The sequence below is a fragment of the Varanus komodoensis genome, unplaced genomic scaffold (genome assembly GCF_004798865.1).
Source record: "Varanus komodoensis strain SLA01 unplaced genomic scaffold, ASM479886v1 scaffold109, whole genome shotgun sequence".
In the NCBI taxonomy this organism is placed as follows: domain Eukaryota; kingdom Metazoa; phylum Chordata; class Lepidosauria; order Squamata; family Varanidae; genus Varanus; species Varanus komodoensis.
In genome coordinates this window covers 978,587-993,231 of record NW_025335313.1, presented here as the reverse complement: position 1 = coordinate 993,231, position 14,645 = coordinate 978,587, and the positions used below count along the sequence as shown (strand labels likewise).

The following is a 14,645-nucleotide window of genomic DNA, read 5'->3' as shown; positions in this document are numbered from 1 at the left end:
TGAAATTCAAAACTAGGGAGTGGCAAAAAGGCAGGCGTGACTTGCCTTTCAGTCCCTGGCCTTCTCCAGTGCTGCCAGCTGATAGCAGGTGTTCCTCCACCATCTCAACACATGCGTACAAAAGCACAAATCACTGGTTTAATGGCCTTAGCCTTCAAGTTGCAAAGGCTTGGCATATTGCATCTTCTGCGTTCTGCAAAATGTCAGGCTAGAATTTTTGTTGTGATCTTAGCTAAGCTTAGCCTCTTCAGGGGAACAAGGATTCCAAGCATTTGGCACCTGCCCCTGCATGGAGGAGCCACACGTGTTCCTGCGCAGGCTGGCTGTACCTGCCTGGCTGGCCTGGTGTGTCATCACCCAGCCATCTGCATCAGACATGCTAAACTTAGATTATTGTGTCACAATCTGGTGCTGCTCAGATGTTTTGGACTGCAGCTCACAACATTCCTGGACATTGGCCATGCCAGCTGAAGATGCTAAAAGTCGGTCCTAGAAGTTGGGGAGGCCTGGTTTATGCTTCTGTAACATGTACTAAGTAGGTTGCCCTTGCAGCGTTCAGAAACTTCAGCTAGGGCAAAATGTGGCCCTGTGAGAGTTGTCTGCCATGCACTTTAGAGACCATATATCACTTGGATCAACTGCAGTGAGATGAATTCAAGATGCTGGTTTTCACCTCCAGAGCCCTAAGCAGCTTGGATCCTATGTATCTGTAAGATTGCCTTCTCCTGTATGTATCTGCCCATAAATCGAGGTCCTGCTACATGTCATACCACCAGGGGAGGCTAACTTGGGAAACACACAAGACAGGGCTTTTCAGAAGCAGCACCCCAACAGTGGAACCCCAAGGAGGTCAGGTTGGTTCCATGTCCATTGGGTCTCAGGCAGGTAGTGAAAAAGCCCATCCGTCTGCCAGACTTTGGCTTTTGACGCTGTTATGGCCTGTATCTGAGAATGTTTTCTCTTAGTTCTTATGCTGCTTTGATTGTATTGCACTGGATTGTATGGTATTGTATGTAGCCGTACATTGCTTTGAAAGCCCCGTGGTAGGTACAGAAGCCATTCATAAGTGTTCTTAATAAAATACATACAAACCAGGATGCTGAGAGCTCAGTGCTCTGCTCCTACTGTTGAAAAGGTCATGTATTACTGTGGAAGGCCAGCTGGAGCTGGAGTGTGATGGTGTTCCACATGCGGGGCTGCTTTTGCCATGCAGTACCCAGTGATATGCCCCTGTGTGCAGGAAGGCAGCCTTGCAGAACCAAAGCAGAGGCTCCTTGATCTATCGTGAATGGGTGGACCCTGCTGGGATATGAGGAAACGGAGCAAAGGGGACCAGTGGAAGCTGGAAAGGAAGCTAAACTTCCGGACATCAAGGCCCCACAGAAAGGACTTCCAGCCTCTTTGGCTGCATAAAGGAAGGGAGGGAGTACAGATAAGAAGTGGGTTGGGGTTTTTTTGAATTACAGCAAGATGTTCTACCAATGGAACCAGATTCAAGGAAAAGAAGGGAACGCCTTTCCCTTTGGCTGAAACCGGATGAGTGGAGAGGACCCGTTCCCCGATGCTGCATTAAGACAGACAAAGACGGCATGGCCCAGTTGATCCTTTCTGAGATCTGGCTCTTAGCACAAGGTTCCTGACTTACATCTCCATGAATGACTCTGACATTCCTTCTCTGTAAACAGATATGCTCACCGCAAAGGCGACAAAAGAGACTGGTTATCAGGATAGATTGGGGAGGAGTGTCCTTTGCCAGCCCTGAACTCTGAAAATAACTGCAGACTTTCATTTCTTTTCTTTAAAATAAGAGTAACCTTTTGCTACTTTGCCTCCTATATACCTTGGTGTAAAGGGTGACTAGAAAAGAATAAAAAGGACAAAAGAGGGTACCAATTTGCATAACATGTCCATATGCCAATTTATGTAGATAGGTGCAATTTTTAAACAAATATTGACATTGAAATAGAAATGCAGCCTCTCTCGCCATGGAAAGCCCCTGTGCCTGGCTCAGTCCGCTCTGCAGGTGCTATTGATGGGCAGCTTCAAGTCTCAGGTTTTCCTGTCATGATGGTTCTTTATCTTTCACCTGACCTCAGAGAGGAAGGCCATCAAATAGCAAACACTTTCAGAATAGGGGACAGTCAACTGGCAGCCCTTCAAAATGATGATTTTCCTCTGCAAAAAGGAGTCATAGCTACCCTGTGTAAGCCAGGAACTTTTTAAAATACATAGTGCTTGGCCTAGCCTAACTAAATCTGCTTAACTCTACTCAGTTTTGTCTGTCTTATCTACTCACCTTCTCCACATCAACTTAAGATTATTACAAAATGTGGCTTGTGTCTTTTCCATATATACAGTGGTGTTTTTCTCTCCCCACCGCTCTGCTCCCAGTGGTGCCTCAAGGCAGGACTTTGGGACAGAATGAACGAGAGGGTGAAGGAGAATGAATGGAATGGGGCTGGCTGAACACCAGTGGAAATACTAGGGGGCAGCCCATGAGGGGAAATACTAGGGGAAGCCCCCCCCCCCCGCTCTCCATGGGCACTTGCAAAACAAAGGAACGGGGGGGCGGGGTGAGGATCTCATTGCACCTGATCTCCCTGGATCAGGTGGCTTTTTGCCCACATGTGTCAGAGGAGGCTAAAGCTGATTTATCAGCTATGACCCTGTCTGGACAGACAGAACCTGGCAATGGTGATCCACATGCTGGTAACCTCTTGCTGGGATCATTGCAATGTTCTCTCCTGGGGGCTTCCATTGAAGATGGTCCAGAAACTTCACTTGGTCCAACAGGGCAGTGAGCCTGCTGACAAGGACTGGCGGATCACCTCAGGTCAGTCCTCTGCCACTTTCACTGGTGACCAGTTGAAGTTTGGGCCGAATTCAAGGTGTGGCTCTTGTGTGTAAAGCCCTACATGGGGCCAGGGTATCTAACAGCGCACCTCTTCCCACACGTGCCAGTCTGGCCCTTACTGCATCATGAGAGGCCTTCCCAGGAAGCCTCCTCCTTGGGAAGTAAGGAGGGAGGCTGCAAGAAGGGCCTTTTTGGCAGTCAGAATCGCACCCAGTCTTGGAACCTGCTACTCAGACAGGTTCACCTGATCCCCACTTTGTATCTTTCTGGCCCCAAGCAAAGACCTTTTTCCTAATATTTTAATTCTTGGAATGATTTTAATGGTTTTAATATTTTAAATCTGGTTGTTACCTGTTGTGGCTTTCATGTTGGTTTTGTATAATCTATGGCCATGAAGTTTCCACAAAGGCATCTCTTTGCTTGTGGTTTCTTAGATTTTGTTAATTGTTATTTTTAGTTGTATTTTAGTGTATATTTTTTAACTTTGCAACCAGCCCCGGCAGCCTTATGGCTCATGGGGTGGGATAAAAATCCAAGAAATACCCTAAGTAAATGCACTCTCCCTCCCGCTGCGCCCTACCTTGACTCTTTCCGCTCTCCCTTCTCCTGGCCATTCATCCCTTTGTACAAATAGGAGCCATCCTTAGGCCTTTAAAGACACACACACAGATTTGCACACGTGCGTTGTGCATATGCAGATATGTGCTGTTCTGCCCGGTGTACCTCTCCCTATACCTCCAGTACCTACATGTCAGAGCAAGTGGCAGAACGTTTCTTTCCATCTCAAGCGTGGGGGCCTTGATTGAAACCACAATGGCTGCAGCACTGCTTTCCCCTCCCACCTCCGCACCAACCCAATTTGCTTAACATCCAATCTGAAGAAAGGCTCAGGTGAATTCAGACTCTCGCTTCAGTCGGTCCTTTAAAAGGGGGTCGCAAGTACGGTTGCTTGTTATGCCTTTGGCTTCCCAAAGAGGGCGCGCTGCACAGAGAGTTCTGGTCTCTTTCGAAGAACTTGAACAGAGGCTGCTTGGAACGGCTCGAATTGCATTGCGCTCCTTCCGGACAGTGCTGTGTGTTCCGACAGTTTCTACCCTGCGCCGGGGGAGACAACTTCCGACAAAAGCAGGGCTCGCACAGAACAGGTATGTGTGGGGTGGATAAAGCTGGGGCAGTGACTTCCTGGCTAGCTGGCTGCAAGAGTCACGGCGTACGGGTTTGTAGATGGGGTTCTGTGCACCAGCTCAGCTACAAACTTGGGGCATGGATTTGTCTGTGTGACTCGGGTGATGTCGGTCACAACCCAGTCAAGAGAAGACTCTGGTATCTTCCAGCTCGGCATCCTGGAGTAGCTGTGGTTGTCCTGGGCTCTGGGGACGGCCGGCATTCTCCGCGCTGTGGAAGCCGCAGTGCAAGGGTTGTCCGTGGATCTGTGGAGCGCTGGTGCATCGCCGTATCCGCCGTTGACAGGAAGACCCTGGCAACTCCAGGAGGCAGCTGTGGCACATGGACGGGAGTAAAGGCAGTTAGTTGAGTAGCCTCCTCCACTGTAGCAGGCGGGGAGGGGGGTTCCTTCTGCAAGATGGCCAAAGCTTTTCCTTGGAAGGATTTGGTTGTTTGCCAGAAGGCAGTTCTGAGTCCCACGTAAGGCTTAGTGGCACCTCCTGCACGGCCCATGTCATTTTCTTATAAAAGCAGTGATTTAGCTGCACGCTTCTCTCCCCACCCTGCCATCATAGCTAGCAGGCCACCTCTGCCCTCACTCCACCATGATCTGATGAGATCTCTAAGATGAGCCAAGAGCACAAGGCCAGCTCTGTCAGAGCCGGTCCCTAGGATAAGGATGGGTAGCTGAAGGGACGTGTTTCTGAAATACCCAGAGGAGCTGCGCTCAGGAAAGTTCCTTCACTTTCAGACCTCATTTCATTTAGAGAAAAGGTGAGTAAGGGGAGGCATGACAGAGGGAGGAAGATTTGTGCCTGGTGTGGAGAAAGTTGGTAGAGAGATGCCTTTGACCCCCAACTAAGAGGGGGTCAAAGGCATCTCCTTTTCCTATTCTACGAGAACCAGGGTCATCCCTTGATGCTGACGGGTGGGAGATGCAGGGCAGGTAAAGGGAAGTTCTTCATGCAGAGCATAGTGAAACCATGGAATTCACCAGCATAAGATGCAATGCTGGTCACCGGTTTGGACAGCTTTAAAGGGGGGGCTGGACAAATCAATAGGGGTGGAGGCAATCAATGGCCGCTGTTCCTGATGGCTATATGCCACCCCCTGGATCAGAGGCAGTATGCCAGTGCACACCAGTTGCTGGGGAACATGGGTGGGGTGCTGCTGCTCTGGTGTCCTGCTTGTGGGCGTCTCACGTTGGTAACTGTGTGAACAGAATCCTGGACTCGGGGGGTCCTGCTCTGACACAGCAGGGCTGCTCTTCTTGTTTTCTTGGGTAGCATCTGTCAGCCTGTCCTGTTTATCTTGGTCACCTGGGTTCAGAATCTAAGTTCAAGTTGTGCTGGGTAGGAGTAATGGAACTCTGACGGTGGCAGCACTCTGCGTGTACTCAGAGACTACTTTATCAGTTGCAGTTCCAGGTCACTGGAGTTCAACCAGTGGGTCAGGCCAGACCTGCAGTGGGTTGCATTAATGGCATCAACTCCCTTTTCTGTCTTAGTTGGCGGGGTGGGAGGGAGGTTTTGGATTTCCTCTGGAACAGAAGGAAAGAGATCAGGAGAATGAAAGGTGGCACAAAGGAGGACAGAGTTTTGCATCTCTCATCACTGTATTCAAGAGGATGTTTATTAGGTGTGGCTTTCTCACTCCCATGTGATGAACTGACTCTGTAATGGCAAACCGTCCTTTTCTGCAGTTCATAAAAATATAGCAGTCCTGCGCACCCTAAAATGATGAGGAGAGAGAAATAGACGTACATTTTATAAAAATTAAGTGGTGCTTATGGTACAGTTTGCGAATAAAGGGAGGTCTGGGGCTTGCAAAGACCCGAGGCTCCTCAGCCGGAGAAGGAAGAAAATAACTCCATTGTAGTCTGCATTGTTCTAAGTTTTCAGAAGCCTTCTCCCCTCCTCTCCCCCCTGCCTTCCTCCACCTCCAGAGGCAGGGTTTCCTCCTCCTCCCTTGGAGTCTGTGTGGCTTTGACTCACCCTGGGAGCAGCAGGAACTGGGGCGGTGATGTCAGGCTACGAGCAAGGAAATGTGGGAGGAGATACACCGCCTCGTCCGTCCGTCCATCCGGCTGCCCCGAAACTCTTGCTCCTGCCGCAGTTCATGGGACAAGGATGAGAAGCGGCGGCGGCAGCTGCCAGTGGGATGCAAGGACAGTCTCTGCTCCCCAGGGCAGGTGATGCCCAAGCCTCAGCATCAGGATGAAGGGGAAATACAAAGGTAATGTCTTTTCTGCCTGGCCTGTGCAATAGAATCTGGAGAAAAGGAAGTGGATTCCTAGCTGTTGTAGCATCTGTCATGGACAAGAGGCTGATTAGCAAAGAAATTCTCCCCTTCAAATATGTCATTGGCTGGGAACCTGGAAAACTGGCCTTAGGCGGAGCTGCGACTATTTAGCCTCCCCCTAATTTACAACAATGGGATTATCCCAACCTACCTGATGGGGGAGGGGGGTTCTCACTTTTTAAAGGGCTGCTCAAGTAATGCATGTGAAGTATTTATAAATCTCTCAATGATGAGTAGTAAGTATTAAATGTGGGAGCTGGGCAGCATTTTGAGCCTGAGAGGGGGCATTAGAGGGAATGATTGGGCTCATTTTAGGCTGTTAATAAGGAAAGGAAGGCTTGGAAAGGGCCCCTGCGACTGTGGGGGAGCCAGGGAGGGGCTTTCTCTGCCTCCAGAACAAGTTACCAGGAGCCAATGCCATGAATGTTTGTCTGGCAGGTTAAAATATCTATTGTGGCAAGAGTGTTACTGACTTTGCATCTGGCTTAGTAATGAAATATGGAAACTTCACAATTATTTCAATGTTTGTATGCCTACATGCTTCTACTTTGTGAGCCACCTTGTTATTGGAAAAGAAGTTATAAAATAATAAAATGATGGGAATACCTTGCTCTGGGTAAGCTGCTCGGGCCTCGGAACAATTTCAGAGGAGGTTTCATTCACATTCTCTGGATTCGGGGCACAGAGATGCTCCTCCTTGGCTGAGACAGGGGCTTGCAGTCCACCTTGTGCTTCTGCCATCTTGGAAGCTGCCTGTACCAGATACCCCAAAATTGGCTAGGGTCAATCGACAGAAGGTCAACTAGAAAAACCACAGCAGGGGAACTTGTCTGGTGTCCAGGAAAGGACGTTTTATAGCCATAATAAATTGGCTAACCTTTTAAGTTGCCACAAGGGTCTTTGTTAGGCCTTGTTGGGCAGGGGTAAATATTGAATGTTTCTGGATACCGCATTCCCTCACCTCATGGCCCTGTATAATATCTAGTTGTGCCACCTTGACGCATTGTAGAGGTGCTGGTGATACGAGCCCTTCTCCCTTCCTGGCACTGTCAGATGGTGCGCAGGACGCCTGAGCGGTTATCCAAAGCGCTTGGCAAATGCTGGGATGGGTGTGATTCAGGCAAATGCAGGGCAACATGATGGTGGTGCTAGGCTGGAAGAAGAAAGACTCAAAGCAACATTGTGGTTTGAGCGTTCACATCTACACCAGGGCGGCTTGGGTTCAAATCCCTGCTCGACCACAGAAGATACCAGCTGCCTTTCCTTAAAACTCTCGACTTCCTTCCAGAGCTGTGCAGATGAAAAAAACATCTCGCTGAACTCTTGAGAGGTAACGTGATACACCTGACCAACGGGGCAGGGCTCCTTTGATGGCTGCACCAGGGTTGCGGTGATGGTGTTGAGGAAGGCAGGGACACTGAGCAGGGAAGGCAGGGCTTGTGAGCAGGGAAGTATCCAGATTCTTCCTGGCATGTTTGTTTCGCACTGGTCATTCCCAAGGCTCTGTATTTGCCCATGCCACGAGCCCGGACTGTTGTGCTGGGTGCAGCACCAGCTTGCAGAGAATCTCAGCTTTTACCGTGTGTGTGAGGAGGAGCGAGAGTCTAGCCCTTACGACTGAAAAGACGCTTGGACATGTATAAGTGATACCTGCTGCCATGGGATAAGACCAAGAAACGGGACTTCAGTGTTCTACTTTTTTATTTATTGGCACCATTCCTATCCTGCCTTTTGACTGAGAAGCCTCCTAGGCAGCTTACAATGTAGTATTACAAAGAAACACGAGTATTAAGCAAGACTACAAGACAATGAATGAGTAGGTAGTGTGCCACAGTTTTATTATGTTGACAGCACTGGGTGGCTGTAGGCATCAGGGGTTCAGCTCTTTTAATCACAGGTTTCGCTAACAGTTGTCAGGGTTAACAACAGATAGACCCGTTTGCACAACCCCACAGTCCACTGTACCTTAATTTGCCCACGAGGGCTGTTTCATTGTGCCAGACACCCGTAGGCATATTTTTTACAATGCCTAACTTGCCATGGCTTGTTAGGTCATGTGAACCAACCTGAAAGAGGCTGTTTAACAGACAATACTCGGATAACACCAAAACAAGCCATGGGTTGCTTGAGGTTTGTCTAACCCCTCAAACAGCCCATGCTGTCTGAGCTTGCATGACACACACATTGGCAAGTCGGGCACCTATGAGAGCCTGGCACGATGCGACAATCCCCACGGGTAAGTTAAACTCTCTATGGCTTGGCTTGTGTCACACAATAGCTCACTGCAGCTTATTTTAGGAGCCACGAGAAAACAAATCCACAGTCAGCTGAAGTCAGGGGTGAATGGGATTAGTGCAAAGAATCTCAGCCCCATTCTGAGGTGCCACCACAGAGAAAGCCCTGATGGACACTTCAGCTTCAAAGGCAGGAACACTCGGAGGATGGCCCATGTAGGAAGGGCCAATTCCAAACCAGACAGGGGCCTAGCGAAAGCGTCCTCTGGTGGCCTCTGCTTTGTTGGTGGGCTGTGGTGACAGCTGTTTCTAAACTTACTAGATGGCTCGGTCTAGCTACCCTTTAAATTCTCCCAGAGCAAGATGGGGGCATTGTGTGGAATTTAAAGGAGTGGTTAGATGCAGCCGCCTGGAGGAAAGAAAAAAAGTTAGAGGGCCCAAGGCAGTGGGCCCCGCCGGAATCCGGGGGTCTTCACAGACCAAAGATGCCGAATGCTGACACCAGCCCTGCCTACAAGCAGGTAATGGTCAGGTAGCTTCATACAGAAGCAGCTCGACCCTTCAGAAATGTTGGTCCCAAACTGCTAAACTTTCAGAGGTGAAACCAGCTCTTTGAGTAGCTCCTGGAAGCAAACCCGTACAGAATCTGTAAGCTCCTTCACATGCCTGGCAGAGTAAATGTTGCAAAACAATACTTCCAAAAATCTCTTTCCGCCTTCTCCAGCCAGGTGGATTCCACCTATGTTGGACTTCAGCTCTCACCACTCCCAGCCAATATGGCCAATTTGATGGGAGTTGCAGTCCAAAGCTTCTGGGAGCCACCCAGTTGGAGAATGCTGATTGATCGTTATTTATAAACGGGTCCCAGAATGCAGCTTTGCTTGATTCAGGGCTTTAACTCGTGTTTATGTAAAGAAGAGCACACATGCCTCTTGGCAGCCCCTTCCTTTGGTTTGCCTTCTGACCGCAACCCCCACGCTCGGTGCGCTCCAGCAGTGCGTCAGTTTCGTGTCTCACGCTTTTGGTGCCAGCTGTTTGGCAAGCCGTGTGCGCTCTGCCGCTTGCTCGCCCGCCTCCGATCGACTTGCACTCTCATGGTTGGCTCACGGCCGGCTCCCAGGGCGAGAAGGGCCACTGCAGGGTCAGCGTCACACGCTCGCCCCTCCTGCCCAGGCAGGTGGGAAACTGATCCTGCCCCTGCAGGGGCCACCCTGTCGGCAGCCTGTCTTAGCCGGCTTGCTCAGCTGTCCTACGGGTTGATCGCTTTAAGGTTTCCTCCCTGTCACACTCCCACGGTTTTTCCATTTTAAATTGCTACTTACTGATAATGAGAACCCAGAAATAAACACAGGCGGATGCCGTGCAGTTGAGGAGGCCTCGGCAGGGACACTCGAGCACTGGCTGGCTCTTCGGGGCGGGGAGGGCGACTTGAGGTCTGTGCCCATCTCGTGGCAGGAGGGCCAGAGCGCTTCTCCTGCAGGACGGGTTCAGTCCTGCCATACACCTGCCGCTTGTGTGAAATCCAGCGGACACACGAAGAGTCCCGCTGGATTAGTTCGAGGCTTATCTAATCCACCCTGCTGTTTCCCACGGCAGCTGGGCAGACACGTCCAGGAATTCCACAAGCAGGCACAAGGCTGCAGCCTTCTATCCTACCGGTTACCTCTGAACAGAAGCTCCATGTTGCCATAGTTCATGGCACATTCTCCTCTCTGAATTTGTCTGATCCCCTTTTAAAGCCATCTAAGAGAAAAACCATTTATTTGCTATGCTTCTGTCCCCCCTTTCCCCCCAAAGAGCCCAAAGTGGCATACATGACCCCTTTCTCTCCATTTTGTCCTCACAAGATGCTGTAAGGTGGACGAGGTTGAGAATCATGGGACCAGTGAACTTGGGCAGCAAGAAGTGCTTGTGGGTTGAAGTGTCTTCACAGGGGGTGAAGTTGGGTAAAACAGATGGTGGGTTATGCAAAGACTGCTTAACCTTCAAATAACCCCTGCCACATGGGTTTGTACAATACAACAAGCCACAGTAAACCAGGGCTGAGGCTTGCATATCCATAATAGCAGACAGCCCAAGCCACAGTGCCCCAAGAGGGTGGCACGTCCATAGCTCAACTGCGGTGGGCCGTTGAGCTATCCAGATGAGGTCAGGGGAGGGTCCAGGGCCAGTCAGTGGCTTCCATGGCGTAGTGCTGCCTCAGATGCTGGTTTCCACCCTTCCAGTCCAGCACTCACACTGGCATATTCTTACTGGGCAGCAAGTAGCGATGACTAGTTTTTAACTAAATTAATTACAGGCATGCGGTTGGCAAGGAGAGGCTTATTTCTTCAGCCCCTTGTCATGTTTGATGGAGAACCATAACCTCCTGAGTCACTTGGAGTGTCCGGAAAGGAGTTCCCACCAGTGGTTCCGTGTGAAGATTGGCAAGTGCAAAATTCAGCACGAAGACCAGCCTTTCTGAATCTGGCACTGGGACAGTCTGGCCTAGATTCTAAAACGGGGTGGATAAACTCTCACAATGGTTTGCTCTACAACTCCCATCATCCCTTGCCACTGACTGTACTGTCGAGGACTGATGGGCATTGTAGGCCAAGGCAACCACAGGGCACAAGTAGTTCACCCCTGCTGTAAAGAATGCACGTTTTTGGTTTAAACACAATGCTTCTAGCCCTCTTGGCTATGAAAATAAATGTGAACGTAATGTGGGTAATGCCTGCTAAGATCTGAGAAGGAAGAATGGCTGGATGGAAGGGGTCACTGTCTGACAGCTAGTAAGTACCTAGAAGAGTGACATATTTACTTCCTGCTTGTATGCCCCTTTCTTCAGCATTTGTATTTGCAAAACATTAATAAAAACACAATCAAGGAAAATCAGTGTTAATTTAAGAATAATAATAGCAAATTAAAACCAGAGAGAGCCAGTGTGTTAATGTGCTTGAGGGTGTGGAATTGGGACTCAGGAGATCTGGGTTCTAGTCCCCACTCAACCGTAAAGCTCACTGGATGACTTTGGGCCAGTCACAGACTCTCAGCCCAACCTACCTCACAGGGTTGTTGTGCAGCAAAGATGGAGAGGAGGAGGAGAATTATGTAAGCGGCTTTGAATTCCTTGGAAGGAAAAAGGTGGGATATAAATGCAACAACAGTGATTCATCAAGAGAAATCTGGTAGTATGAGAGGATGTGGTGCGTGGTGCTCCAGTCACCATCGTGTGTGTGATGGCTAACTGTGTGAATTGGTGCAGCTTTTCAGACCTCACTTCAGCTGCGATCCACTGGCCTGGTTTGGAGATCTTGCTAAGCCGCGCTTTGGCTATGTCTCTCCTTCCTGTGTTTTGTCTACTCTTTCTCCACTCTTTTCCTGAGAACAGTGGCTTGTTCAAATCCGGCAATCTATGATTACCATAAGCTATATTTTACTTCTGTACCCTTAAAGGCAAGCTAAAAATAATGTAAAATAAATAAACCCAACTGCAGCTTCCAACTCTAGTTTGGGACAAAGTACAGCTTACTGTAAGCGTAGCTCACCTGATTTGCACATAATGACAAACAGTAGTTGTTGACCCAAGGAGTAAGGGCGGGAATTGCAGCATGCAAGAAGTGGGGATAACATCCAGAGCGAGTCATGATCCTGTGCCGCCTGATCCACCCTGTCTTGCCCTCAGCTCTCCTGCAGAACTGTTGTAAGAGGTGAAGTTTGTGCAGTGCTGTGAAGGTTCCTCAGTTCTAGGAAAGTGTATATGGCAGAGGCAGCCTTCTCCAACCTGGTGGCCTTCGGAGGCATTTAGACTGCGACTCCCAGAATTCCCATCCAGCAGGGCCACTGACTGGGAATTCTGGGTGTCGCAGTCCGAACATGTCTGGAAGGCACAAGGTTTGGGCAGGGTGGAGTAGAGGAGTGATAAAGTGACCAGAGCAGTAGAAGAGCTGGTTTTTGCTGCGTGTATCTGACTGGACTCCTCTGGGAATTTTGCACTGAGGGATAGAAGGGGTGGGGATAGCACTGAATAACTTATTTAGCACTTTGTGCGAAGCGCTTTATAGTAGGTGTGTCATGTTTAGAACCTGGAAAGGCTGCTCGCTATTATTCCCATTTCATGCATGGTGATAAACTAAACTGAGTCAAAAAAGTGATGACTTTCCTAAGAGTTACTCTCCGTGCTAATAGCTGAGAGGGGATTTAAGTGCAGGCCTCCCAACTCCAAATTTTTCACCTAGAGCATTGCAGTGCCTGGAAAAGTGCACTCTGCAGGGTGATGGAGAGTTTGTGAGCTGAAATGTCTCCATCAAGGTATGAGCTTCAGCTGAAGAGGATAGCCAGAAGCAGGTGGCAAGACTCCTGCTTGGTGTGGCAGGAAGAGCCCCTCCTAGGTGCCTTAGTTTTACACAAGTCCTTTTGGGATGCTTGAGGGGTAAGGACTATTTCCTCTGATTGTTTCTGTTTTCCCTTCCAGTGGATTTTCCAGACAGGAGGAGGGAGGCCCCTTGTACCTTGTTTTAAAAGTTCAGCCACACTCTGCTAATCAGGGGCTTCACTTTCCTCCTAGGGACTTGCCCATTTCTTTGCGATGTTTTTATTGGTGACGTCATTGCAGAAAAGACAGCTCTATAACCAGGAAAGCCAAATGTTTGTGCCGGGAATGCAGGATGCATCACGCATGGATTCCCCCGGGCGCCTTCTCCAGAATTCAGATCTCTCTGGTTTCTATTTCAGTCAGAGACCGGAGGTGGGCACAGGAAGAGAGAGGGAGGCTGGGGACTGTGGGCTGGGAGGACCATGAGGGTGGGGAATGGGGAGAGGCTTGAGGAAATCCCGTGGCGGCCTTTCTGCAGGGCTCCCAGACAGAGGGCTCCTGGCACTCGCACTCTGAAGGTATCGTGCAGCGACACCCTCCTTCCGTCTTTAACAGGCTTTTGTGGAATGGAATAGAGGGAACAGCAGCGGACAAAGCGGATGGTTGCAGCTGGCAGTGAGCGACGCCTCGCGCCCCCCATAAAAAGGCTTAAGTGAGCCCAGGTGATTTCACAATAAAACTTGGTTTGGAAGCTCGCCAGGTTTTTGTTTTGTTCGTGCAAAAACCAGCAGGGCAGCCAAGTGGACCGACCCCGCACACAAACACCTTCACCACCCTGTAGTGGGTGGGTGAATCTGTGGCAGCGGCTGCAGCACAAAAAGAGGAAATTGCTTTACAGAAGCCCAACCACTTGTTCTCCTAGCCCAGTTTTGAATCTACCCGGCCACAGCAATCGGCGCCAGCGGTCTTCCTCCAAGGAAGGCTCAGAAAGTGAGGATGCGGGAGGGGGTCTCTCAGGGGTGCCCACCACCCTGATTACAGAATGCCATTGCCACTCAGGGCCAAGACTGCCTGCATCTTCTCAGACTCCTGGGCAGGTTCTCGAAATGGGCATTTCATTTGGTTGTATCTATCCAGATAGCTTATTGTAAATATTTTAGCTGTTTTAAACTGTTTTTGTTTTGTATATTGTAACTTTATATTATGTGTATTTTTGTTTGCTTTTTGCATACTACTCAGGGAGCTTTGACTATTGAGTGGTATAAATTTGAAAGGAAAACAATCTGTTTTTTAAAAGCAACAATAATAGGAATATCCTGCACGTCCTCTCTGGAGAGGGGCTTTCCTATCACTTGTTACTTCCTAAGCCGCCAAAGGGTTGAACATATGAGGCCTTTCAGAGTCAAGGAAGTCAGGGGACAGAACAGACCTGAGTAGGCAGCACCCATAAAGGGAATAGTTAATTTATTTTATTCTGATTAATGTTGTAAGCCATCCAGAGATGGAAGTAATGGACGGCATACAAATTTTATAAATAAATAAAATAGTTGTGATCATGGCATGTGTATTCCTGGACCCTTAGAGCTCAGGCAATTGTGGCGGATGTTGATGTTTGGACAGCTACGATCTGCCATCTCTGTCGGAACCCTGCATCCAACTGGGGGCCAGTACTGAAAGAGGAACTTAGAACAGGTTCAACTCAACTCACATGTTCCCAACCAACGCATTACGTTTTGCTGAGGGGACTGGGGAGATAAGGATTTCTAGCTACTTGCCACTTGAAGAGAAATTTCCT

The 14,645-nt window shown here is 49.3% G+C and overlaps 1 protein-coding gene across 4 annotated transcripts in view; it reads left to right on the top strand.

Annotated features, from left to right (window-relative positions):
* Nucleotides 1-14,645, top strand: part of RIPOR1 (RHO family interacting cell polarization regulator 1) — a 123,632-nt gene that overhangs the window by 68,479 nt on the left and 40,508 nt on the right. For 2 of the 4 annotated variants that reach the window (XM_044419845.1, XM_044419849.1), the window contains exon 1: nucleotides 4,909-6,253. The exons of the other annotated variants lie outside the window; for them this stretch is intronic. In XM_044419845.1, the coding sequence (XP_044275780.1) occupies nucleotides 6,235-6,253 (19 nt within the window). In that variant the 5' untranslated portion in view covers nucleotides 4,909-6,234. Of the gene's footprint in view, nucleotides 1-4,908; nucleotides 6,254-14,645 lie in introns of those variants that run through there. 4 annotated transcript variants of the gene reach the window in all.